This window comes from Enhydra lutris, unplaced genomic scaffold (genome assembly GCF_002288905.1).
Source record: "Enhydra lutris kenyoni isolate GAN:26980312 unplaced genomic scaffold, ASM228890v2 scaffoldscaffold90, whole genome shotgun sequence".
Classification (NCBI taxonomy): domain Eukaryota; kingdom Metazoa; phylum Chordata; class Mammalia; order Carnivora; family Mustelidae; genus Enhydra; species Enhydra lutris.
The window spans coordinates 5,447,664-5,470,648 of NW_019154174.1; the positions used below are offsets into that span (position 1 = coordinate 5,447,664).

Below are 22,985 nucleotides of genomic sequence, written 5' to 3' on the forward strand. Positions count from 1 at the left end.
CTGCTTACGCTCGGCCTGCGGGCGCCCTCCAGCCCTGTCCCCTAGGGCAGTGCCAGCCAGCCCCCTCCCACCTTCAGAGCCCTAGCCAGCCCCACTTGGAATGGGGAGCTATGTTTCCTCTGATCTCACTTTTGCACTGAGGTAGGCAGCACCACACCCAGGGCCTGCCCTCCAACCTTGACTGTCGCACCCCTGCCCTTTCTTCATGTGAGGTTGTGCTCACCCGTGCCGGTGACCCATTGCCTGATGGCAGGTTCAAGGCTGTTCTCCCCTCCTCCTCCATGTGCCCTGCCTGCTGCCTTCTGGGTTTTCCTTGATCCCTTTAACACAGGGTCTCCCAAAAGCACCAGATTCTCCATGTAGTATCCCCCCACATGTACAGCAAGTCTGCCCCCTCTGTGCTCTTTGTTCCCTGGCTCTTTGTTGCTGAGAAAAGGGCTGTGTTGTAGCAGGACTAGGTTTGGAGTGAAGGTGGGGACAGGAGAGGCAGGGACCCCGTGTATCAGCGGTTCCTGTCAGTCTGGGTTGGGGGCCTTGCCTGGGGGTCTCTGACCAGCCCCTCCTGTCCGCCCCCTGCCACAGCCCCAGGATGACTATTCAGTCCTGTTTGAAGACACCTCCTATGCAGACGGTTACTCCCCTCCCCTCAATGTGGCCCAGAGGTACGTGGTGGCTTGTAAGGAGCCCAAGAAGAAGTGAAGCGGGCTGGCAGACTCCCAGTCTCCCACCACCCTCACAGGGGAATGCAGCAGATTTCATGGCAAATAAATATTGTTCCCCTTTGCCCATGTCTCCTTGGTTTTGTTTTTCCAGGCCCTTCTCCCCTTCCCCATAATAGGGCAGGTTGGGGAATTGGAGGCTGTGGGGGAGATGGATTTGTTTGGTCCCAGTGGGCCTTTCTTTTTTGTTCTTGGCTTGCATTAAAGGCTCTTGGTGTAATACACATGGAATTTTATTTTTGAGGCTGGGGACGGGTCACAGCCGCGGGGCCTTGGGCATGCCTCCCAGGGACACCACTCATAGCTCTGTGCGGAAGCTGAGGCCACAGCCCTCCATCTTCCTGGCATAGTCAGCATCAAAGCGCTCATTCTGGGCCACAGTGAAGGTGGTCTTCCAGTCCCCCGTGATGCCTGCAGACGGAGGGGAGGACGGCTACAGGCCCCAGCTGCAGAGCAGGCCCCGGGTGGCTCAGGCCAGCCCCAGCCTCCACTTCCACGCTTGCCTGCCTCGATGCCCATCCTGCACAGGCACTCACCTTTCCTCATGAAGGCCGAAATGCTGTGGTCCATGATGTCAGTGGGTATGGTGCTGTAGTTAGCCATGGGGTTTTTCTTCATCTCCTTGAAAGACGTTTGTTGGACAATGAGATCCACGGTCTCCTCTGGCAGGGAACACCCCAAGAACTTCAGGATCTTCTCAATCTCCCTCTTGGGGTTCTGGAGAGCAGAGGGGCTCTTCAGTGGCAGTTGGGATGGCTCACTGAGCAAATAAAAGGGAGGTTCCCCAACTCCTCCAGGACCTGGCCACCTCCGCCTAGAGACCTCTCAGCCCCGGCTCCTTGACTTGGGTCCTCTTTCCCTGGGGCACATTAGCTGCCCTATGACCCTGAACTAAGCTCCTATTTGGGTCCTGATGGGTGAGGGCAGGACGGTCCTCTTCTGTAACTGGCCACAGGGAATGCCGGCGGCCGGCCGGCTCCGGGTTGCTTGGGTCTGAGATCAGAGCTGTGTGGCCTTGCTGCCTGGGTGAAACTGCAGCTCCGAGTCCCTGGCAGGAAGGTGGGCTGGAGGACCCACGGGACTGGTGGGGTGGGGGGCGCTGGGGGACAGGTGGCTGAAAGGGCCTTGGCAGGTCCTGGGGAGGTCCCTGCCTCTGCACGTGTGACCTGGAGGGAAGCAGCAGCAAGTGGCCTCACCTCTTTCATGTCCTCGTAGAAGAGGTAGAGAACAGGGTAAGTGTGACTCAGCTCCCACCACTCCCGCACGTGCTGGTACCAGGACCCGTAGGACACTGGGGGGGAGGGACAGGGACATGGACACACAGGCTGGTATTAGCTTTGGCTGGCGGCCGCTCAGCTCCTCCCCGCTCCTTCCTCCAGACTCAGGCCCACCTTCCCCAGCCATGAACTTCTCCAGGAAGCAGTCCCAGGTGCCAGGGTCTGGGTGCACCTTGGCCATGCGGTAGAAGTGGTACAAGGAGACAGCCACATCCTTTGCGTTGCGGGCCACGTAGACCACCTGGAGGGACGAACGACCCCCCCACACACCGGAGCATCGTCACCACACAGTGAGCCAGGCGGTTCCGCTTTCCACAACAGCCCAGTGAGGGAAGTTCGCTCTTGGTCTGGCCCAGAGGGACACTGACCTGGAGGCTGACTTGCTTGTGGTCCCTGACACCATACTTGATGCTAATCTTGTCCCCTCAGTGCTGCCACACCCAGACTGGGACTGAGGTATGCTGGGTTCTCACCAGCCCCCTCCTCCACGGGCCTGGGGAGGCCTGCAGAGACGACTTCTCTGCTCTACACAGGAGTCTCCCTTGCACAGAGCCCCACCACAGGATGAAGACCACCACCTGCCCCCTTCAGGTGAGACCTTCCCAGCAGAAAAGGCTAAAGCTGGGAAGGCCCCAGTGACCTCCTTCCCTGGCTTCCTCTGTCACTAACCTTGACCTTCTGATCCAGCAAGGTCTGAGGGAGCAGAGCCATGGGCAGGTGTGTTTTAATGAGTCGTGGAGCTGGTGTATTTTTCAGAACCTCCAAACCTATACCACGAGGAGGGAAAGGTCTGCTGAGCTGGAGCCCAGTCCTGCCCCCTCCCTCTGCTCCCCTGGTCCCCAGAGCCCCCACTGCAAACCTGTGGGAACACCTGGAAACTTGAGCTCAAGGAAGGGTACCCGGATTAAGATGAAGGCCCTGCGACACTTCTGTAGATCACCGCCCTGATAGATCATGTCGAGGATCTCACTCACCCAGGTGGTGCCTGGAGAGCAGGGGAAGGGTAGGTGAGCCGGGTGAAGGGCAGGTCCTCGCTGGTCCAACGTGGGGGACTATGGCCCTCACCACCTACCAGATTTGGGGTAGGTGCTGATAAGCAGGTCATCAGGCCGGGCTTGGAAGTCCTGCAGGGAGCCCAGGGCCTCTGCAAAGTACTTGATGAGAGGGATTCCCTTCACACATACCAGCGGCAGGTGTGAGGTGTCTTGGATGAGCTCCATTCCACGGCGTCGGGGGCAGAGGGCAGCCGACTTGCCTTAACAACATCACGACACGCCATGTGTTGAAATCCTGCTTCACGAGGAAGGCCTGGGGCTGACTCGGCCCTGCTCACAAAGCTGGTGAGTGGCAGGAGCTGGGGTTCAAACCCACACCGAACACTCACACAGTGGGGCTGGTGCTGGCTTGCGCCTTTGCTGTCCTACAGGGCTCGTAAAGATCCCCATGCCTGAGGCCACATCCCACATCAAAGACATCGCTCTCTGGGGCCCCGTCCCAGTCTTCTGGAAGCTCCAAGGGATTCCAGTGCACCCTTGAGAGCTACTACTCTAGTGCCTGCCTGTCCTAATTCCTCGCCTGCCAGCTCTCCTCCCACTACTTCTGCAGCGGCCCCTGGCCTGCGGCACTGGCCCCACTCCCCCTGCTGGTCCCTGGAGCAGCCTGGGCCCCTCGAGCAGCCTGGGCCCCTCATGCATCGTCAAAAACATTCCAGAAGCCAAACCACGCCATCTTGGCTCGGGGATAAACAGAGCCAGTGAGCAACTTGAGCCTGTTTTGGGGGGCCAGAGTCTGGCATGCAGCTGAACTAAGTGATGGGTCAGCAGAAAGGGGAAGGGGGTTTCGGCCTGGGGTCGTGTCGGCTTACTGAGATGGCCCAACCAGAGGGAAAGGGCCAGGAGCTAGCCCTGCCCAGCCGCCCCACCGGGAGAACTCACCAGACCTCTCTGGATGTCGGTCCTGTGACCACTTTGTGCTGTGGTGAACCGGGTGCCGTGGGGTGGGGTGGGTGCAGAACTGTTCTCCGAGCTGAAGGGTTTATAAATTCCAAGTGGGAGGGATCTGGAGCCAGCCTCCAGGAAGGAAAGGGTGGAGCTTAGAGTGGGAGGGCCACCTGTGCTGCCCCCGCCTTTGCACCCCAGCAGGAGCCAAGTTTAAATGGGCCTGAAAACCCAAGATGTGGGTTTAGTGTGTAGAAAACAAAGGGAAGACTGAAATTAGACAAAAGTTTTCACTTTTATTCTGCGGGGTGTTTTGGAGCTGGAATCTTGGCTCTGACCTGCCCTCTGTACTCCACCCCGGTGTGGCGGGCCAACAAACAGCTTGTCCTGACGGCCCCAGCCAGTTTAGAGGGGACAGACCTGAGAGGAAAGGTGAAACCCTTGTGAGCAGGGCCACTCACCTTCCTGTTGGCTCCAGGCCAGTCTTGCAGATGCCAGAGGTTCAGGCTAGGAGTGGCCCACAGGCACCCCCCAGCAGCACAAGCTTTCCAGAACTGCTGGTCTGACCTCTGACCAAGGCCAGTACAGAGCAATGGGGGCGGAGGGGCAGAGGTGCAGGGATGGGGGCAGGGTGATAGGGGTTGGGGTGGAGTGGAGACAAGACGGGCTTTCTGAGGTAAGAGGGAGAGAAAAGAGCAAGAACAAGAGTCTCATATCCCTGGGACTGAGGCCAGCTGCACACACAGCTCCCAAGGATTTCAGAGCCATGGGCCCCACAAGGTGCTTTTCTTTCACTGGTTTTGAAGGGGCTCTGCAGACAGAGACAAGAAGGAACTGGGGTTTGGAGAGCCACAGGGCCCCATGGGGTAGTGTATCCCCCCACCCACCCCACTCATGGCCTTTGTCCATACTATCTGGATTAAAAGTCAACCTGGACACTGGATTTGGACAGGCTCTGAATCAAGGGTGTGTCTCCCAAGCATTCAAAGAATTGTGTGAGGGGCACCTGGGTGGTTTAGTCATTGCGCATCTGCCTTCGACTCAAGTCATGATCCCAGGGTCCTGGGACTGAGCCCCGCATCGGGCTCCCTAATCAGTGGGAGGCCTGCTTCTCCCTCTCCCATTCCCCCTGCTTGTGTTCCTTCTCTCATGGTCTCTGTCAAATAAATAAATAAAATCTTAAAAAAAAAAAAAAAGAATTGTGTGACCTCAGAAGCATGTGAAGGAAAAGCCAAGGCACATGGGCCTCCAGGAAGGGGAGAGGCTGGTCCACACAAGCGAGCGGGCCCTCCCCACTCTGCTCTTCTCCTCAGGCCCCAGGGACTGGCAGGGCCTCTGTCTCCTAGCTCCAGCAACCCCCTTCCCCAGCAAACAACAGAAAGTTCCCTTAACTCAGACTCTTTATTGTACTCAAGTAAAAAGTGCCCAGAGACAAGGAGTGGGCAGAGGGTTAGGGGGCGCCGAGGATCAGGTCTCCAGCATGTCTGTCCAGTGTTCCTGTGGAGACAGGAGGACTGGTCAAAGGCAGCCTCGGGTATGGGGTGGGGTAGGGAGGCTGGGGCCAAAGCCACCTCTCACCTCTTCTAATTCCAAGTCCTCCTCTTCCTCCTCGGTGCCCACCTGGCACAGCCAGATCAGGTCTCCCCACAGCAGTGAGTTCTTACAGCTACCAAGGAGTGCAGTTGGCAGGACACAGAGTCAGACTCACAAGCCTCCTGCAGGCTAGGCCCTTGGGGGCCGAGATAAGGACTCAGCTGCCCCGGGGCCTGGACTTGGACAACTGGCGCCATCTTCCCAGAACTCAAACAGGCTGGGGCGGGGTTGCTGGGACTCACCCAGGGCACTGGCCCTCCAGAGGCAGAAGCTCCTCTGGCTCCTCTCGCAAGAACTCCTCTGCTAGGCAGATCATGTGGGCTCTGAGGCAGCAGCCAGGGTGGGGGCAGCACAGGGGGCCCTCCTCTTCCTGTTGGGGCGGGCGGGGGGGGGCAGGCAAGTTAAGAGAGAAAACCAGAAGGAATGATGTAGCTAACGCTCAGAATTTCTATGGAAATAAATATGGAAAAACACCGTTCCAAAAGCTTCACGTTAAACAACGCTACAAGTCACACACTACTATTATTTGCATTTTATAGATGAAACTGAGGCACGGAGAGGTTACAATACTTACCCACAGGGACTAAGCTAGCCAGTTTCCCTGAGCATTAGCAGTGATTACAGAAACGGCATAGGCCACTGTAGCCAGACTTCTAGTTCTTACAGGCTAAGTGATCTCAGGGAGGTCCCTTCAGCTCTGAATGGCAAGTACTCAATTTACATTTCTTGAGAGCTCAGAAATCAGACCCATCATCTCAGTTCATTTGTTAAATATGTATTGGCCACCTGCTATTTGCCAGACCCTTTTCTTTTTTTTCCTTTCAAAAATTTTATTTATTTGACAGAGAGAGACAATGAGGGAACACAAGCAGGCGGAGTGGGAGAGGGAGGAAGCAGACTTCCGGCTGAGCAGGGAGCCCACCGGATGTGTGGCTCGATCCTAGGACCCCGGGATCACGACCTGAGGTGAAGGCAGACCCTTAACGACTGAGCCACCCAGGCACCCTGCCAGACCCTTTTCTACAGCAATGAACAAGAACTGCCTTGTATTGGGGCAGGGGAGAAACTGACAATAAGATAAATAAAACGCCTACTACGTTAGACAATAAGTTTTTAGGCTCTAAGAAAAAAAAAAAAGGCAGGGGAGTGTACAAGAAAGAACTGCAGTTTTACATGGGAGCGCCAAGGAAGACCTCGTGGGGAAGGAGAAGGTGGCACTTCATAAAGACTGAAATGAAGGTCTAGGGAAGAACCTTCCAGTCAAAGGCTAAAGGGCAAAAGGCCTTGAGCAGAAAGGTACAGGTTTCGAAGAACGGCAGGAAGTACTATCGTCCCCGTTTTAGTGACGAGGGCAAAAGGTGTCTGAGGGGCTGCCCGGTCCTTCAATAAACAGCTGGATCCCGAGTTGCTTGAACCCTGGTCTCCCAGCGTGAAGACCAGGTGGGGCGGCTCACCTGGAAGGAGCGCGCGCACAGGGCGCAGAAGGCCGCGGCGTCCTGGTGGGGCTCTAACTCCAGGTCAACTAAGGGACCGGAGCTGCTCCTTGGGGCGGAGGCCCGGGGCGGCGGAGGCCCGAAAGCCAGCGGCATGTGCGGCGGCGGCGGCGGGCACAGCTCACGTCGGAAGTCGGCGCGCAGCCAGCGCACGGTGAGCGGCAGGCGCGCCCAGGGCGGCGCGCGCAGCATGTGCGCCAGCACACGCAGGTGGAAAGCGAAGGCCGCCTCGCTGCGCAGGCGCGGACCCACGTGCGTCAGGCGGCGCGAGGCGTGCGGGTGCTGCCAGGCCCACTCGAACTGCGGGCGGGGAGTTGGGGCTTCAGGGCCTCCCGGGTTAGAACCCAAGCCCCGGCCCGTCTTCCCACCGCCCCCGTCTCACTTCTTACCCGAAGGGCGGCCACGGCGGAAGGAAAGCCGTGCACGAGAAGCACCATCTCCCTGGGGACGGGAACGAGGACGCGGCCCGTGAGCGTCCGCCCCAACCGGTGTCAGGCCGAATCCCCTCACCATGGTTCACCCCAGTCCCACCCACCCGAGAGTGGAATTCTCACGCCTGGCTTCAAACCTAGTCCGCGAGGCTCCGCCCCCTTCGTAGAGGTACGTCCCTTCGCACCTGCCAACCTCTGGCCTCGCCTCCAGCACAGGTACTTAACTGGCCTCCTCAGTTCCTCTCCCTTGCAGGGTCTTTTCCAACCCCCGCCTTGCTCTTCAGCCCGCTGTCACCCGCCCAAGCCTAGAACAGTGCTTCCTACCCAATCCCTTCCTTAGTCCCACGGCTGAGTTTCATAGGGCCCCGCCTTCCCCTATGGGGGGGCCACGCTCCTCCCCTATGATAGGCCCGCACCCATCGACAAGACCCCGCCTCCCCGGCCCTGTTAACAGCCACCATAGGGCTCTGCCCACTATCCTGGCCCCGCCCCTCTCGGCAGGCCTCTCCTCCCTGAAGCCCTTCTCCAGACAGAAATCCGCTCCCTCTTACCAGGGCCCGCGACCGCTGGTCCGCCAGGCCCCGCCTTTTTTGCGGCCCCCGTTGTGCTGCTGTACCCGACGAGCAGGGTTGACGGTGAAGCCCACGTAGACGCGGCCCCGGTGCCGAGGGTTCAGGCAGTAGAGCAGGTAGACGCCGAAGAAGCGGCCGGGCCTCGCCGTGTCCCCCGCAGGGCCCATCGGGACTTGTGGGTTGATTGCTGTGGCCTGTGACCTCAGGGAGGGCTGAGTTGCCAGGGCCGCAAGATGCTTGTCTCGGAAAAAGCGTCTGGGGGCGATCCCGAGGTACCCTAGAGACCGCAGCAATGCAGGTTCGCTCACCCTCCTGGCTGGAGTAGGGTGTCCAAACCGGGTCACAGAACCCAGGCTGCGGTGCAGGCGGCGGACACCTATTAGCGCCCGAATCCGGCCTTGTGCAGACTCTGGCCGCTGATGGTAAGCGCGGAAGCCCAGGACTGTTGGAAAGTGGGGCTTGCGTGAGAGCGGAAGTGCTAGGTTTACGGACTCCTTAGTAAGGGCGGAAGTATTGGCCTCAGCGGAAGTGGCGTCGGTAAGGGCGGAAGCAGTGTGGCTGGGGTCGGAGCTGGGGTTCCATCCCGGCTGGGCTATCGCCCCTTCTGGGCTGCCGCGATGGAACTCAGTGCCGAATACCTCCGGGAGAAGCTGCAGCGGGACCTGGAGGCGGAGCATGTGGTGAGTTGAGCGTCCTGGATTCGTCCGGCGAGGGGAAAAGCGCCCCTGAGGGGCGGGTTTCACACTCTCCCACCGTTCTGCCTCGTAGGAAGTCGAGGACACGACTCCCAACCGTTGCGCGTCCAGCTTCCGAGTCCTGGTGGTGTCGGCCAAGTTCGAGGGGAAGCCACTGCTCCAGAGACACCGGTGAGACCTCGGGAATACCTCGCTCAGCGCGATCTCAGCGCCGGGACCCTAACCCTGGCCTCTCCGCTAAATCTAACTCCCTCGCCCCCGCCAGTACGGTCCTGCACCGTGAACCACAGCCCCAAGGATCCCGCCTTCGTGACCCCTGTATGGAGACTTAGGCCTCTGCCTCTTTGGTTCCCAAGTCCCGGGGACACAGTTTGGGGGATACTTCCAGTCTCTTGGATCACCCTGCCTTCGGAGGCCGTGACTCAGGCCCTGGCCTTCCATTTCCTAACCCCATCTCTCCCCCAGGCTGGTGAACACGTGCCTAGCTGAAGAGCTTCTGCACATTCATGCCTTTGAGCAGAAAACCCTGACCCCAGAGCAGTGGGCGCGCGAGCAACAGAAATAAGAGACCAAGGCCTGCACAACCATTAAATTATGAATCAGGGCCAGCTTCTGTGTCAGTGTGTTGTGTGTGGGAGGGTGGAGGGATGCTGAGCTCGAGTCTAGAGCCTGGTTTCTCCCTGCTCTACCACTCTCCATTGTCTTTACCTTGGACAAATCCTTCACACACAGGCCTCTGTGTCCCCACTTATAAAATGAAAGTTCTGTCCTTAAAATCTCTCCCAGGGCAGGCAGCGCCGGCCTTCTCTGTAATCCTTGGTAGAGCCCTAGGGATGGTGCTGCTGTTCCTTGGCCATTACCAGGGGGTCCTGCCCTCTGTCAGTTTTCAAGATGCACAGATGGAAAAGTACTTGGGATTTCAGGGCACTGGCCAATTTATCAAACTCCCCCCACTCCCCAGTGTCACCCTAATGTCAGAGGCATAATGGAGGATCCCGTGCTTCCCTGCAGGTTACCCAGCCCCTCATGGTCTCAGGGGATGTGGTACCCCAGTGGGGACACCACAACTTCTGGAATGCTGCTGTTTCCTGCTCTGCTGCAGAAAATACAATGACCCTTTAGCCCAGGGCTTTGGGTGGCCACAGTTGCCCCTGGGGAGACCATGAGAGTTTCAGGAATGGAGCTGGGGGCAGGACATAGGGATAGGGTTAAAGCAGGAAAATGAGGCCACCTAGGCCATAAAATCGGGGCACATGATACCCTTGTAGCAGTCTTAAATACAGGTGCCAGGATTGGTAAGGTCTGGCACAGATGGGTTCCGTGGGACCCAGGAGGGGCCAGAGCTCTTTGGGAGTGAGGGATTACAGTCTTGAACTATCCCACCACTCTGTTCCCCTTTTCAGGACTAGTTTCTTGGCCCCAAATAACCATCCCACTTCCTACCTCCCTCTTGTTCCTAACAGAGGGAGAAGGGGCTAGTAAAGCTTGAAGTCATGGTGATGACGGGTTAACCCTTCTCCATTCCTAAGAGGCTTTCCTCAACTTTCCTTGGTCCCTTGGAACAGGGGGAGAGCTACTGACTGAGTGTATTCATGTACGACTTCCCTAGGAGGCCGCGTCACCACCGCTGTGCGGGAGAGGCTCAGGGAAGGAATGTCACTTTAAGAGGTGCACGTTCCAAATTTTCTGCTTCTCTATCACACCCCTGATTGGATCCATCCACTGCGTTCACAGAGCTGTGATGCTGTCCCTCCCGATTTTATAGAGCACCTGAGGCCTGGAGAGAAGTGACTGGCACAGGGTTACATGGCTCGCATAGAGATTGAGACTCAGATGGGCCAACAGGGACGTCCATGCAGCTGCCTCTCTACACGGGTGGTTCTCTCCCATGTCCTGAAGGGGAGTCGGGGGGTGATTGAGGCACTTAGTCCTTGCTGTGGTCCCTCTGTGGTATGAGGGGAGCTCTGCCGCTGTGGCCGGGACCCCCATCTAACCCCCAACTTGATAGGGCCATACTGCAGGGAAGACTGGGAACTGGAAGAGGGGGATGGCTCATGACTCAAGGTCTGCCTCCCAGAGGTCCCCCTCCTGCTCTGTTCCTCCCAAGTCCTCACCTGTAAACCAGGGTTTGGTTCTAAGCTTTGACCTCCTAAAAGATCCCCTGATTTTGCTCCCTTGGGCTTGCATTTGAAACGCATCCCGTAAGTGCCATCTTAAGTATCACATGAGTTCAGTTTCCCCACCACCGACAGTGACCCGTATAGTCTGCATGCGGCCTGTCATGGTTGACCAGGAAAGGCAAATTCTGAGTTATTATGTGAATTCTTGAGGCCCCAGGCAAGGGCCTTGTGTAGCCCAGATCCTGCCAGCTCTCAACCCACCCAAGCAAGGGGCGGCTGCCACCCACTGTGACCTGTTCCCTTGCAGCCTCCGGTGCTCGGAGGCATCCCCCCCTGCTCCCGCCATGGGCCAGTCTCATCAAGGCAACCGAGGGACAGCAGGTCAGTTCAGCAGACCCAGCATCCAGGTGACCAGCGGAGTCAGAGATACCAGAAAATAAAGCCATTTTATTATTATTTTTTTATCTGCCATTGTGGCCTGAGGAGAAGGGTGCGAATGGAGGGAGGGCAGGGATGCCGTGGCCCCGGTTGAGGCCTTCGGGTCCTCTACTTGGCCTGGACTGTCTCCTCCAGCCTATCCAAGCGCTGCTGTAGCTCCTGCACTGTGGCCTGGAGCTTCCTCATCTCCTCCTCCAGCCGGGCTACGGTGTCCTGGGGTATGTCGTTCTGCATCAGTCCCAGCTCTGTCACAGGCTCCCCCTCACCCAGCCATTCCCCCTCCGCCCTCCCAAGAGCTCTGGGGCCAGCCTGTCTCTCAGCAGCTGCCTGGACAGCTGCAGGCCAAGAACGTGAAATCTGTTCTCTGAGGTCTGAGAACTACCCGCTCTTGGCCCCCAGAGGGTCAGCCTCCTTCTACCGGGACAATGACCCCATCAGTAGCAGTCCCTGCCCGACGTGGCATCCCATCCCGACTCCCAGATTCGCATCTGCTTCTCACCGAGCTGGGGGTCCCACTGGCCTCTGGAGCTGTCTTCCTGCGCCCAGTGTCCAGGCCCCGGTTGACCCTCAGCTCCCGGCTCTTTGGAGGCACGTAGCCGTCCTTGAGGGAAATGAGGAGGGGTCCGGCATCCCGGCCACCCAGCCATTCCTCAGCCGTGAGGGCAGCATCGGGCCCTGCAGTGGGTGGGTAAAGGTCCTCCTGGAACAGGTCCGACTGTGGGCAAGGCCAAGGCTGGTTAAGAGAGTGCTTGGGCCACACCACCACCCTGCAACTGTGTGAGGTCAGTGCCCGGCCCAGCCCAGGAAGGGACATGGGAGCGTCACCTTTCTAGGCACTGTCATGGCAATGGGCTCACACCTCCGCTCGTGCAGCTTGTAGAATCTGTGGAAATAAGGAGGTGAGCAGCGACCACCGCAGGGCTGGGCTGGAACCAAAGGTCCCCATAGGGTCCGAACAGCCCAGGGTGCGTGCTCAGGTCAGGGTCGGGGTCAGTCACCTGGCGATCTCACACTTGTTCACCTCCAGGCCACGTTTGGGCATGTAACCCATGCCCCGCTGGGACTCCTTGGAACTGAACATGGAGAGATAGTGCAGGAACGGGGCCTCGGAAGTGATCTCGAAGTACCGGATAGAGCTGTCCCCCTGCAGGAGGTGGGTGCGAAGGCAGGGATCAACACCGTGGAGTCCTCTCGCCTGGCCTTTCCAAGTCCCGCTCCATCCCCCCACCTCCTGCCCATGAGCCCCTGCCTGACGGGGACACCTTGCCACAGAGGTAGACTATGTTGGTGTCGGGGTCGAAGAAGGGCAGCAGGACGCCGCTGCTGGTGTCCAGTTCCTGCAGGGACAGTGGCTCCTCCAGGTGCTTCTGCAGAGATGGGCGGTAGGGTGGAGAAGGGGAGACAGGGAACAATGAGCTGGGCCAAGTCAGGCCTGGAAGGAGCCCTGGGCAGGGACTCGGGGTGGGCCCTCGCAGAACAACTAGTGGAGACCCCATCCCACAGAGGGTAAACTGAGGCCCATGGCTCTGTATGATCAGGCAAGTGGCAGGGCAGGGACTAAGCCTCCTGCGAAGCCTGATCGCCGCTCCCCCACCCAGCGCTCACCGTGTCCCACAGCGCCACCTGCCGCTCACTCATGCGGCTGAAGCCCGTGGTCAGGATCTTTCCATCGGATACGAAGACTGCGCGCACAGGCCGGGTCCCCTCATGGGGACGGTCCTTCTCCTGCAGGAAAAGGCAGGTGGTCAGTCAGGTGCCCACACACACATCCTAAGCACCAGACTCCAGCTGAGGGCGAGAGAGGGCAGCATCTGGGGACCTGGCTGATGGCGTAGGAGGGTGAAGGTCCTAGGGTCAAGGGTCCCAACTCAGGGCAACTCACAGCAACAACAGTGCCTTTGCGCGGCTCGATGATGCGCACGCGCTTGTCCCGGCAGGAGGTGCAAATGAGGGCGCCGTCTCGGCTCCAGTCCACGCTGTAGATCGTGTCCGGGTGCACGTCGGAGCCAAGCGTCAGCACGGCTGCCCCAGTGCCCACGTCCCACACCAGGATCACGTTGTCACAACCTGGGTGATCACATCCCCGGTGTTGGAAAGCCATGAGCCTCCCTCCCTTGCTGTCAGGCAACCGGCCTGCCCCTCTCCTCCCCGCCAGGCACCTGCACTGAGCAGCACATTCTGGGCCGTGGGGTGCCAGACCACGATGCCCACGCGCTTGGTGTGGCCCTCCAGGGTGACGACGGGCTCCCGCAGGGGCAGTGTCAGGCCCCCGTCAGGGATCTCCCACACCTGCAGAGAAGAGGCCAGTGAGACGGGGGCTCCAAACGTCAGATCCGGGGCTCAAGCCCCACCCCCACCCCCCAGCCCTTGTGTATCCCCCCCACCCACCGCTCACCATGACTGTGCAATCCTCGGAGCCGCTGGCAATGACGTTATCATTGTGTGGGCACCAGGCGATGTCCAGAACTGGGGCTGTGTGGCCGCAGACCGTGGGTACGTTCTTGTCCACACGTCCAGTCTAGGGAGTAGAGCAGGGCCTCTGAGGGAGGGACTTCTGCTCTCCGAACCTGATCCAGCCTCCCCATGCCCCTTCAGAGAGGCCCAGAGATGAAGGCAGTGGGGTCCCTGGGAGGTTGGAACAGGGCCCAGGGCAGGAGGGTTTGTCCTCTGCCTCAGTCCCAGAGGTGTCTCAGAAGGGCTGGCCACAAGTAATACAGGTTGGGGGTGTGGGGCTGGGTACCAGCGGCCACACTGGGCCCTGGTCTCGCCTTACTGTCCGACCCTGGCCAAGGTCCTGACATCTCTGCCAGCTCCTTTCTCACCAGTGCCCTGAGGGCTGGCCCTCCCATCCCAGCTTCCCCGAGGGAGGCTTTCCAGGGGGTGATGGGCCAAGGCCCTGGGCCAGGGGGGTTGTATTAAGGTTAGGGCTCCCCAGGGAAATGGGGGATGGGGAGGGGTGCTTCCAACAGGATAGGGACCGGGGAAGTCTGTCCTAACTGGCCCCAGGCAGGAGGAGAGGTTTGGAAATGGCCGCTTCCGGGGACAGTCGCTGCTGCACGGTTTCCGGTGTGAAGAACGGGCCCAGCTCTAGCCCCACAACCACTTCCTCTTCTCTTGGCTTCCATCGGCCCTTTTAAGGTAACAACTTAGGGCCCATCTCCCCTTCCTGTCTCACCCCCCAAGAGCACAGGAGTATGCTGCGGGTGGGGGTCAGCAGAGGGGAAGGCAGGGCGAGCAGGAGCAGAGGGAAGTCAGGTTTGGGGGAGGGGAGAGGGCCTCTCACCTCCTCCCTGGCCCCAGCCGAGGGGCCAGAGCTGGCCTGGGCTGGGGTGGGGTGGGGGGCTCAGACAGGCCCAGGCCCAGAGCCCCTCCCACCCTGGGAGCACTACTGGGTCTGCCCTGACCCCATGGAGCCCTCTCTGTGCTCCGGATGGGACAAGGCCCCAGGTCTACAGGCCTTGCCGTGTGACCTTTCTGGTGTCACCTGAGCTTCAGTTTCCACGCGACCACTGCACGTAGGAGCTGGAGGAGGCTGAAGGCTCATGTGGCCCAGCTCAGTTTTACAGCTGACAATGCTGCAGCCCAAGAAGGCTTGGTGACAGTCACCCAATCAGGACCCCCGTGGGGCCACTGGAGGACCAGAGGCCCCCTCAAAGGGAAGACCACTGCCCCAAGGGCTCCAAGGGCTCACCTTGCCCAGGGGCAGCACGAGGAAGGCCCCTCCCCCACTGGCCTCGCAGATCAGGGCCACAAACTTGGGGTTGACAGCACAGAAGCCACTGTCCCAGGTGGTCTGTGAGACGCGCACGTCCTCATAGCACTGGTCGGCCTTGGCGGGCTGTCCAAACACATGGCGGAACTTGCTGGAACGGACCACCTGCCGGCTCATCCTGGGGGGACGCATGGGTTTGAGGGCTTTTCAGGTTGACTCTGACCTTAGAGTGGCCCCCGTGTCCTCCAGGACACCCCTCAGCTGATGTTTAAGGTCTCAGTTAACTTCCCCAGCATCAGTTCCCTGGGCTCCCTGCCCCCTTCTCCGCAAACTGCCTGTCTCCCTCTTGCTTGCGGTTCTCACTCCTTCCCGCTCCTGGCTAGCCTGCAAGGCCTGCCTTCTCTGCCCACGCCGGGGCCTCGTGTCTGTACCCTCAGCCGCTCTGGCAGAGCCCGGTGTGGGGGAGCACTAATGGCTGATCTGCCAGACTTTGCCCCTCCTCTCCAATGGCTCCCACTGCCACCCTCTGGGGGCTTGGGTGGGGATAGCCTGGAGGGTGAGTTCTTTCAGTCACAGCAGCCACACTCCACGCCCCCCACACCCACACAGGGAGCTTCCTAAGGGCCTGGGCAGGGCTGGCCTCCCTCCCCTCCTGGCTCAGGGCTGGGCATCCAGAGGGAAGCAGCATGTGGGCCTGTCCAGGAGGCAGGTCTCTGGGCCCCAGAAACAGGCAGATGGCTTGGGTCCCACTTTCTCCTCCTCACACCTCTGCCTCTCGAGTCTGCCGAAGCAAGTGCCCTTGAGTGCCATCTCCCCCTGCTCGGGAACCATGCATGGGAGGGGAGAGGCGGCACTGACTTCTCAGAGGCCCAGTGAAGATGGTTTCCCCAGCCTGGCTGCGGGGAGAGCCTGGCTGGGGAAGAGCGAGTGAGGTGGGGGGGATTGCCTCTGGCCCCCCAGGCTCCGGGCCCCCCTCCTGACACCCAAGAGCATCCTCTTCTTGTGCCAGGTAGGGGCCATGCCACCTGCTCAGAGGGCACCCTCCCAGACCCCACCTTCCCAGCTTCAGCCTTTCTCACGGGGTGCCCCGCTGCCCCCGCCTGCCCTGTGAGGCTCCAGGAGGCTCCGGGTCCACCTGCCCAGAAAGCAGGCAAGAAGCATGTGTGAGAAGAAGTCCAGGGGCAAAGGGATCGGTCCCAAGTGAGAAACCTGGGCCTGCAGAGAGGGGAGCCCCAAAGCCGAGGTTGGGGGACAGGAAGCCATCGCCCCACCCTGCCTCCTCCCCCCACCGCAGGTACCAGGCTCAGAAACCACGGAAAGGGGAACTTGGTCTTTTCTTGTTTTGCTCTCAACCCCTTCCTGTCTCTCCAAGCTCAGGGCAGCTGCGCGGCTCACCCCACCCTGCTCCCTCCCCCCCCCCCCCCCCCGACGCCGTTCTGGCGCAAGCCAGCCCCCCCACCCCCGGGCTCCCCCACCTCCATCTTGGCTGCGGTGGTTCCTCACCCCGGCCTGTGCACGGAGCCCTGGGACACGCAGATGGACCCTCCCACGCACACTCCCCGCCCCCCCCCCCGCGAGTCCCCTGCACGCGCGGCGCGGACGGCTCTGTCCCCTCTCCCAGCGGCGCGCTGACAGCCCGTCCGCCCCCACGGCCGGCTTCCGCCGAGCTCACGCCTGCCCCACAGGTGGCCCAGGGCAGCGATGCCCGGTCCCTTGCCCGGGGACCCAGGCTTACCTGCTGCTGAGAGATGGGTGACCCCCCAAATGGAGGAGGGAGCGGAGGAGGAGGAGGAGGAAGGAGCTGGCGGAGCCAGAGACGGCCCGCTGAGGATGCTCTTGTCAAGACAATGAATGAGAAGCGGCGTCTGCCCGCCTCCTTAGGGGTGGCAGCGCCCCTTTGGGCGGAGCTTTTAAAGGGGCTAGCCCTTCTCCGGGCGGGCACCGCCTCCCCCCGCCCCCACCCGGCCCAGCCCGCTGCCGCCCCTCCCTCCGCCCAGCTCGGCCGCGCCTGCCAACTCCGAACCCAAGCAGATGCTGCCGGCCAGTCGCTGACAATCTAATCGGCACTTTTGTAATGTCAAAATGCAAAAATACCCTGTTCCTTCTTCCCTCCTTCAGTCCGCCCCCAGCCCACTCACCATCCTGTCCCTGGCATTCACAGAAGCGCCCACCGCCCGGGGCCCCCACGCCCACCCCCAGCTTAAAGCTGCTCTGCCTCTCGCCCCCCAGCCCCAGACCAGGGCTGGAGAGCGGAGCCCCCCCGGGTCTCGCACGGCTCCTCCATTTACAAGCGGTGGCCTTGGGAGAGTCACTTTTCCTCTCCCATCTCGTGTCTTCATCCAGGAGCACCTCCCACCCCACCTGCCTCACAGGGAATGAATGAATGACTCCGGCATTATGGAGCCTTCTTCCTGCAGGGGCGGTAGAGGTAGGTCAGGGTCAGGTTCCTGACCCTGAAGAGCTCTCAGCCTCCTGAAGGGAGAGGAGCGGAAGGATGGCCAGAAGGATGCTGAGCGGAGGAGGAAGCCAGACTCCATACTCAACAGGGAGGAGGACTCCATTGTCATCCTTGGATTTGGAGATGGCGTCGGGGCGGCAATGCAGAAGCAAGAGTTGCGGACCCCAGAATCAGATTCCTTTCCAAGTTGGGCTCCTGGAGGTCACACCACCGACTGACCCTGGGAAGGCTACTTAACCTCCCTCAGCCTCAGTTTCTCTCTCTGTAAGAGTCATATTTAGCTCAAGAGGTTATGGGGAAAGCAAATTTTGATGTACCTCGTCTGGAGTGTAGCAAGTGCTTATTGAATATTACTACTGTTACCATTTACCGGGTATTTGGGCTGGACCGGAGAAGGGGAAGGGGGCCAACGGACAACACCAAAGGAGGCCTTGTGGGCTGAGAGGCAGCTAAGCAAAGAAAGGCCCAGTAACCTGATTCTTTGAGGGACTGGTTCACATCCCACTGCCACCGCTGATTGGCTGCATGCTCTTGGCCATGAATTCTGACTTCTCTGAACCTCAGGTTCGTCATCTGTAAATGGGGGATAAATAAGACCTGTCCTGCCCTCTTCACCAAGTGATAAGGCTCAAATGAGACCACGCATGTAAAAGCGTCCCGCACAATTCCATCTCAGCCACCTGCGTGCCACGGTGTTCCTCACAGCCCACCGCAGGACCGGACTGGACTGGATGGGGATGGATAGTGCCCACCGGAAGTGGTAAGAATAACAAGTGGTGTTTACTGCACGCCGACCGGGTGCAGGGCACTGTGTCAGCTGTGAATATGCCCCACTCCTTTAGTCCGCGCAACACCTCTAGGGGACAGATACCCCCTCCATTGTGCAAAGGAAACAGGCACACACTGCCTTCCATCCCCCAGCGCCTCCTTGCCCAGCAGAGGATGAGTACATTGGCAAGAGACCTGAAAACCATGGCCCAGAAGCAAGAGCTGGACAGCCGTGCAGAGGGCCAAGCAGGGAAGCACAGAGGCTGCTTTCACATCCCACTGTGGGGTGGGATGGATGGGTATGGGGCCGCCACAGAGGCCAGTGGGAGGCCAGAGGTGAAAGTTATGTTTCGGCTTCTCTGCAAGCTGATGTCTGGAGAACACAAGGCTGAGCGTCCGTTGGGTGGTGAGGGCCCTGCCCCGAGGCTCCTCTTGTGTCTAAGAAGGGGCTGACTGCTCCCGATGAGGGGTGTTGGGACAAGGTACCTGTTGGGTGCTGCTGGCCCAGCGTCTTACCAGACCCTCTTTACTGGTGGCCGCATCTGGATTTTCCTTGGGGGGACCAATCTTCCCTCACTGGCAGTCCCTGAAGTTCAAGAGCAGATCCAAAGTGGGCACAGGGCCACAGCTCCCCAGTCAAAGCAATCTTTTCTGCTTGGTTCAGGGACAGGCACTTGACTCAAGGCTATGTAACCGGAAGCTGATTCGTTGGAGCTGCTAGGAAAAAGAGCCCTCTTTCCACTGGGGGTTAGTAAGCTGATAGGTTATAAGGTCGGCACTAGCAGTGACTATTTTGTCACCACATAAGAAAAGTTGGCTGGAATCAGCCCACACAGACAACTGCAGAATCAAGATAGGAAGACTGCCATATTCTTGACATCCTTTGAGTATCTGGATCAAGCCGTGCCTGAACCCTTTAACCTTTCTGTCACATAAGACATAGGTTCCTTTTTCCACATACGCCAATAAGTTTGAGTTGGATTTCTGGCGCTTACAACTGAAAAAGTTGTAATGGATGGGTACATCCGCTATGGGTACAGCCGTTATGGGGAGAGACAGGACCTCCCGCAAGAGGCTGTAGGGCATGATGGAGTCAGAGAAGCCCGGAGAACTACAGCTTCACCATGTCCTGCTGCCCCAGCAAAGTGACATTTCCTCACCTGTAAACCATGCACAGGATCGGTCACTCTCTAGAATGTGTACCCATCCCCCAGCTTCATAATTTAAAGATTATGTTCTTTAATATAATCTTATAATTTTCTCTGTAAAGGTCTTATATACCATTAGATTCCCCCCTCCATTGGCATATTATGGTTTTGTGGCTATTTTGAATGGATTCTTCTTATTCTAGCTGTGACCTTGTTTTCTTTCCTTCTAAAATCACCTTTATTTCCAATAAAATGCATCTTTCTTTCCATACAATAAAACACACTCATTTTAAGTGCATGGCTCCATTAGTTTGACAACTGTAATAAGCACCATAATCAAGATATGAAATATTTCCAACTTCCCTCAAAGTTACCTCATGCCCATCTACAACCCAATCCTTATCCTTAGCCCCAGGCAACCACTGATCTGCTTTTTGTCAGTATAGAATTTTCTGTACAAATGAAATCATAGAGTATGTGTCTGGCTTTTTTCATGAAGCATGTTTTGAGATTCATCCATGCTATTGTATGTCAGATAAGGACTTTTATTTTACACAATACCCTTATGTAATACATAATTACACCAAAAAAATTAGTAATAATTTCTTATGTTTGACTTTACATGATTACCCCCCCAAAAGGACTCAGCAGTCAATCTTAACATCACTAAAATCACTAGGACGACCATTCTGTACCTCCTATAAAATGATGCAATAAACTTGTAGTAGCACCTTTCCAGTATCCTTGTCAAAATCATCATTATAATCATCACCAGCATCCTAAATATAATCAAGCCTCCAGCTAGATTAGTTTGGGCAAGATAAGGGGGATGGAAGAACAGGTTAAACAACACCATGAAGAAGTAGTTATGTAAATCTAGAATGCGAAAATGTGTGAATCTAGAAATGCGGGAAAATTTTATAGGACAAATTACCCAGTTTCAATACATAAATGGTGCTAAAAGAAAAAAGAGGAAAGACAGTAAAAGAGTTTGAAAAAATATCAATCAGGGCATCTGGGTGGCTCAGTCAGTTGAGCATCTGCCTTCAGCTCAAGTCATGATTCCAGGGTCCCAGGATCAAGCCCCACGTGGGGCTCCCTGCTCTGTGGGTAGCCTGCTTCCTCCTCTCCCTCTGCTGCTCTGCTTACTTATTCTATCTCCCCCTCCCTCACTCTCTCCCTCTGTCAAATAAATAAAATAAAATCTTTTTATCAATCAATCAACTGTCATATTTGGGCTTTCCTTGGATCCTGATCCAAACAAATCAACTGTAAAAATAGATTTCTAAAATTAGTTTCTGTCGCTTACAACCAAGAATCTTTTTTTTCTCTCTCTTTTTTTCTCTTCTATATCAGCCACAGCAACTTCTTTCAAGATATGTCTCCAAAGGCAAAGGAAACAAAAGCGAAAATGAACTTTTGGGACTTCATCAAAATCAAAAGCTTCTGCACAGCAAAGGAAATAGTCAATAAAACAAAGAGGCAACCCACGGAATGGGAGAAGATATTTGCAAATGACAGTACAGACAAAAGGTTGATATCCAGGACCTATAAAGAACTCCTCAAACTCAACACACACAAAACAGACAATCATATCAAAAAATGGGCAGAAGACATGAACAGACACTTCTCCAATGAAGACATACAAATGGCTATCAGACACATGAAAAAATGTTCATCTTCACTAACCATCAGGGAGATCCAAATTAAAACCACATTGAGATACCACCTTACACCAGTTAGAATGGCCAAAATTAGCAAGACAGGAAACAACATGTGTTGGAGGGGATGTGGAGAAAGAGCAACCCTCTTACGCTGTTGGTGGGAATGCAAGTCGGTGCATCCACTTTGGAGAACAGTGTGGAGATTCCTCAAGAAATTAAAAATAGAGCTTCCCTATGACCCTGCAATTGCACTATTGGGTATTTACCCCAAAGATACAGATGTAGTGAAAAGAAGGGCCATCTGTACCCCCAATGTTTATAGCAGCAATGGCCATGGTCGCCAAACTGTGGAAAGAACCAAGATGCCCTTCAATGGACGAATGGATAAGGAAGATGTGGTCCATATACACTATGGAGTATTATGCCTCCATCAGAAAGGATGAATACCCAACTTTTGTAGCAACATGGACGGGACTGGAAGAGATTATGCTGAGTGAAATAAGTCAAGCGAGAGAGTCAATTATCATATGGTTTCACTTATTTGTGGAGCATAACAAATAGCATGGAGGACAAGGGGAGATAGAGAGGAGAAGGGTGTTGAGGGAAATTGGAAGGGGAGGTGAACCATGAGAGACTATGGACTCTGAAAAACAATCTGAGGGTTTTGAAGGGGTGGGGGATGGGAGGTTGGGGGAACCAGGTGGTGGGTATTGGAGAGGGCACGGATTGCATGGAGCACTGGGTGTGGTGCAAAAACAATGAATACTGTTATGCTGAAAATAAATTTAAAAAATAAAAAAAAAAGATTTTATTTATTTGTCAGAGAGAGAGAGCACAAGCAGGGGGAGTGGCAGAGAGAGAGAGGAGCAGACTCTCTGCTGAGCAAGGAGCCCGATGCGGGACAATCCCAGGACCCCAGAATCATGACCTGAGCGGAAGGCAGAGGCTTAACCGACTGAGCCCCCCAGGCGTCACTACAACCAAGAGTTCTGACTGCTCCAGGCAGCACCAGGTCCCCAGTGCAGCACTAATATTCCATCCCTGGGGTCTCAGGAGCCCTGTGAGCTATTTTACTGTCCCTCTTTTCCAGATGATGAAATCAAGGCTTGGAGGACATAAATGACCTACCCAAGGTCACAAAAACTGGGATTCAGATACAAATCTACCTGACTCTGGAACCCAGGAGTCCATTTAACCTGTCCAGACCACTGCTCAGAGCAGATGGGTTTACAAACTAGAGTGCGGTCTGGGCGGCAAGCTAGGAACGAAGCATGGTGGACACGCCACGGGTGGCATAATGGATGAATGATGTCACATTAAAACTGGGTCATGAGGGGCACCTGGGTGGCTCAGTGGGTTAAAGCCTCTGCTTTCGGCTCAGGTCATGATCCCAGGGTCCTGGGATCGAGCCCCGCATCGGGCTCTCTGCTCAGCGGGAGGCCTGCTTCTCTTCCTCTCTCTCTCTCTGCCTGCCTCTCTGCCTACTTGTGATCTCTGTCTGTCAAATAAATAAATAAAAATCTTAAAAAAAAAAAACTGGGTCATGAATAAAAGTTTGCCAAGCAGAGAACAGGTGGCGGGGGGGAACCAATTCCAGTAAAGGCAAGACAGAGATGAGAACATTTTAGGAAACGGTGAGCTCTTTGCCATGGCCAGAGCCTCAGGCGCCTGGGGTGAAGGGGAAGGTGGTTAAGTTGGCAGGATCAGCAATAAGGATCTCTTCTCAAGGAGTCTGCTCCTAAGACAAGGAGACGGGCACACAAGTCTCCAAGCAAAGAAGTAAGGGGTCTCAGGTGTGAGAAGTGAGGCCCCCCAGCCTCCTCTCCACTGGCCCTCTAGCTGTCTGCAGGCTAGGCCTGACCCACATTCGAGAAGCGGTCCTGGCAGGAAGCGTATAAAGATGCCATTTCCACAGGCTCGGGCCTAAGCCAACCTTGCCAGACGCTTCTGGCTGGCCGTC

The 22,985-nt window shown here is 57.0% G+C and overlaps 5 protein-coding genes across 8 annotated transcripts in view; 2 read left to right on the top strand and 3 right to left on the bottom strand.

Moving 5' to 3' along the window:
- Positions 1-784, top strand: part of LOC111162232 (SAGA complex associated factor 29) — a 29,494-nt gene extending 28,710 nt beyond the window's left edge. Inside the window, exon 10 of the mRNA XM_022526500.1 lies at positions 583-784. Within this exon, the coding sequence (XP_022382208.1) occupies positions 583-699 (117 nt within the window). The 3' untranslated portion in view covers positions 700-784. The remainder of the gene's footprint in view (positions 1-582) is intronic.
- Positions 785-937: 153 nt separating this feature from the next.
- LOC111162234 (sulfotransferase 1A1) lies at positions 938-4,969 on the bottom strand. Of its 2 annotated transcripts, none has more exons than XM_022526502.1 (7): positions 3,069-4,969; positions 2,856-2,981; positions 2,666-2,763; positions 2,111-2,237; positions 1,916-2,010; positions 1,256-1,436; positions 938-1,130 (listed from the first exon to the last, which is right to left on the bottom strand). In XM_022526502.1, the coding sequence occupies exons 1-7, from the start codon at positions 3,214-3,216 to the stop codon at positions 1,018-1,020; spliced, it is 888 nt and encodes a 295-aa protein (XP_022382210.1). In that variant the 5' UTR covers positions 3,217-4,969; the 3' UTR covers positions 938-1,017. The 2 variants fall into 2 exon arrangements, with proteins under 2 accessions (XP_022382210.1, XP_022382211.1); XM_022526503.1 differs by having other exon boundaries at positions 943-1,130; positions 2,971-3,064; positions 3,181-4,969.
- A 346-nt stretch (positions 4,970-5,315) lies between these two features.
- Positions 5,316-8,208, bottom strand: LOC111162239 (SLX1 homolog A, structure-specific endonuclease subunit). Of its 3 annotated transcripts, XM_022526507.1 has the most exons (6): positions 8,002-8,208; positions 7,409-7,460; positions 6,981-7,319; positions 5,769-5,896; positions 5,512-5,599; positions 5,316-5,430 (listed from the first exon to the last, which is right to left on the bottom strand). In XM_022526507.1, exons 1-6 carry the CDS (start codon positions 8,187-8,189, stop codon positions 5,401-5,403), a joined length of 825 nt encoding a protein of 274 aa, XP_022382215.1. In that variant the 5' UTR covers positions 8,190-8,208; the 3' UTR covers positions 5,316-5,400. The 3 variants fall into 3 exon arrangements, with proteins under 3 accessions (XP_022382215.1, XP_022382217.1, XP_022382216.1); XM_022526509.1 differs by lacking the exon at positions 6,981-7,319; XM_022526508.1 differs by lacking the exon at positions 5,316-5,430 and having other exon boundaries at positions 5,533-5,662.
- A 344-nt stretch (positions 8,209-8,552) lies between these two features.
- On the top strand, positions 8,553-9,325 carry LOC111162336 (bolA family member 2B). The gene is made up of 3 exons (XM_022526697.1): positions 8,553-8,702; positions 8,791-8,888; positions 9,183-9,325. Exons 1-3 carry the CDS (start codon positions 8,640-8,642, stop codon positions 9,280-9,282), a joined length of 261 nt encoding a protein of 86 aa, XP_022382405.1. The 5' UTR covers positions 8,553-8,639; the 3' UTR covers positions 9,283-9,325.
- Positions 9,326-11,268: 1,943 nt separating this feature from the next.
- Positions 11,269-16,836, bottom strand: LOC111162311 (coronin 1A). The gene is made up of 11 exons (XM_022526649.1): positions 16,723-16,836; positions 14,967-15,165; positions 13,671-13,793; positions 13,435-13,564; positions 13,158-13,342; positions 12,881-13,000; positions 12,538-12,642; positions 12,274-12,419; positions 12,101-12,158; positions 11,775-11,990; positions 11,269-11,488 (listed from the first exon to the last, which is right to left on the bottom strand). The coding sequence occupies exons 2-11, from the start codon at positions 15,162-15,164 to the stop codon at positions 11,384-11,386; spliced, it is 1,386 nt and encodes a 461-aa protein (XP_022382357.1). The 5' UTR covers position 15,165; positions 16,723-16,836; the 3' UTR covers positions 11,269-11,383.
- Between the last annotated feature and the right edge of the window lie 6,149 nt (positions 16,837-22,985).

Excerpts from the sequence above, each read along its gene's own strand:
- LOC111162234 (XM_022526502.1), bottom strand. The coding sequence starts at position 3,216 with ATGGAGCTCATCCAAGACACCTCACACCTGCCGCTGGTATGTGTGAAG. Across the intron at positions 2,238-2,665 it reads TGCTGGATCAGAAGGTCAAG|GTGGTCTACGTGGCCCGCAA; the intron begins GTTAGTGACAGA and ends TCGTCCCTCCAG. Across the intron at positions 2,011-2,110 it reads GAAGTTCATGGCTGGGGAAG|TGTCCTACGGGTCCTGGTAC; the intron begins GTGGGCCTGAGT and ends CCTCCCCCCCAG.
- LOC111162239 (XM_022526507.1), bottom strand. The coding sequence starts at position 8,189 with ATGGGCCCTGCGGGGGACACGGCGAGGCCCGGCCGCTTCTTCGGCGTC. Across the intron at positions 7,461-8,001 it reads ACCAGCGGTCGCGGGCCCTG|GGAGATGGTGCTTCTCGTGC; the intron begins GTAAGAGGGAGC and ends TCCCGTCCCCAG. Across the intron at positions 5,897-6,980 it reads TGTGCGCGCGCTCCTTCCAG|GAAGAGGAGGGCCCCCTGTG; the intron begins GTGAGCCGCCCC and ends CCGCCCCAACAG.
- LOC111162336 (XM_022526697.1), top strand. The coding sequence starts at position 8,640 with ATGGAACTCAGTGCCGAATACCTCCGGGAGAAGCTGCAGCGGGACCTG. Across the intron at positions 8,703-8,790 it reads ACCTGGAGGCGGAGCATGTG|GAAGTCGAGGACACGACTCC; the intron begins GTGAGTTGAGCG and ends TCTGCCTCGTAG. Across the intron at positions 8,889-9,182 it reads CCACTGCTCCAGAGACACCG|GCTGGTGAACACGTGCCTAG; the intron begins GTGAGACCTCGG and ends TCTCTCCCCCAG.
- LOC111162311 (XM_022526649.1), bottom strand. The coding sequence starts at position 15,164 with ATGAGCCGGCAGGTGGTCCGTTCCAGCAAGTTCCGCCATGTGTTTGGA. Across the intron at positions 13,565-13,670 it reads CCGAGGATTGCACAGTCATG|GTGTGGGAGATCCCTGACGG; the intron begins GTGAGCGGTGGG and ends TCTTCTCTGCAG. Across the intron at positions 13,343-13,434 it reads GAATGTGCTGCTCAGTGCAG|GTTGTGACAACGTGATCCTG; the intron begins GTGCCTGGCGGG and ends GTGATCACCCAG.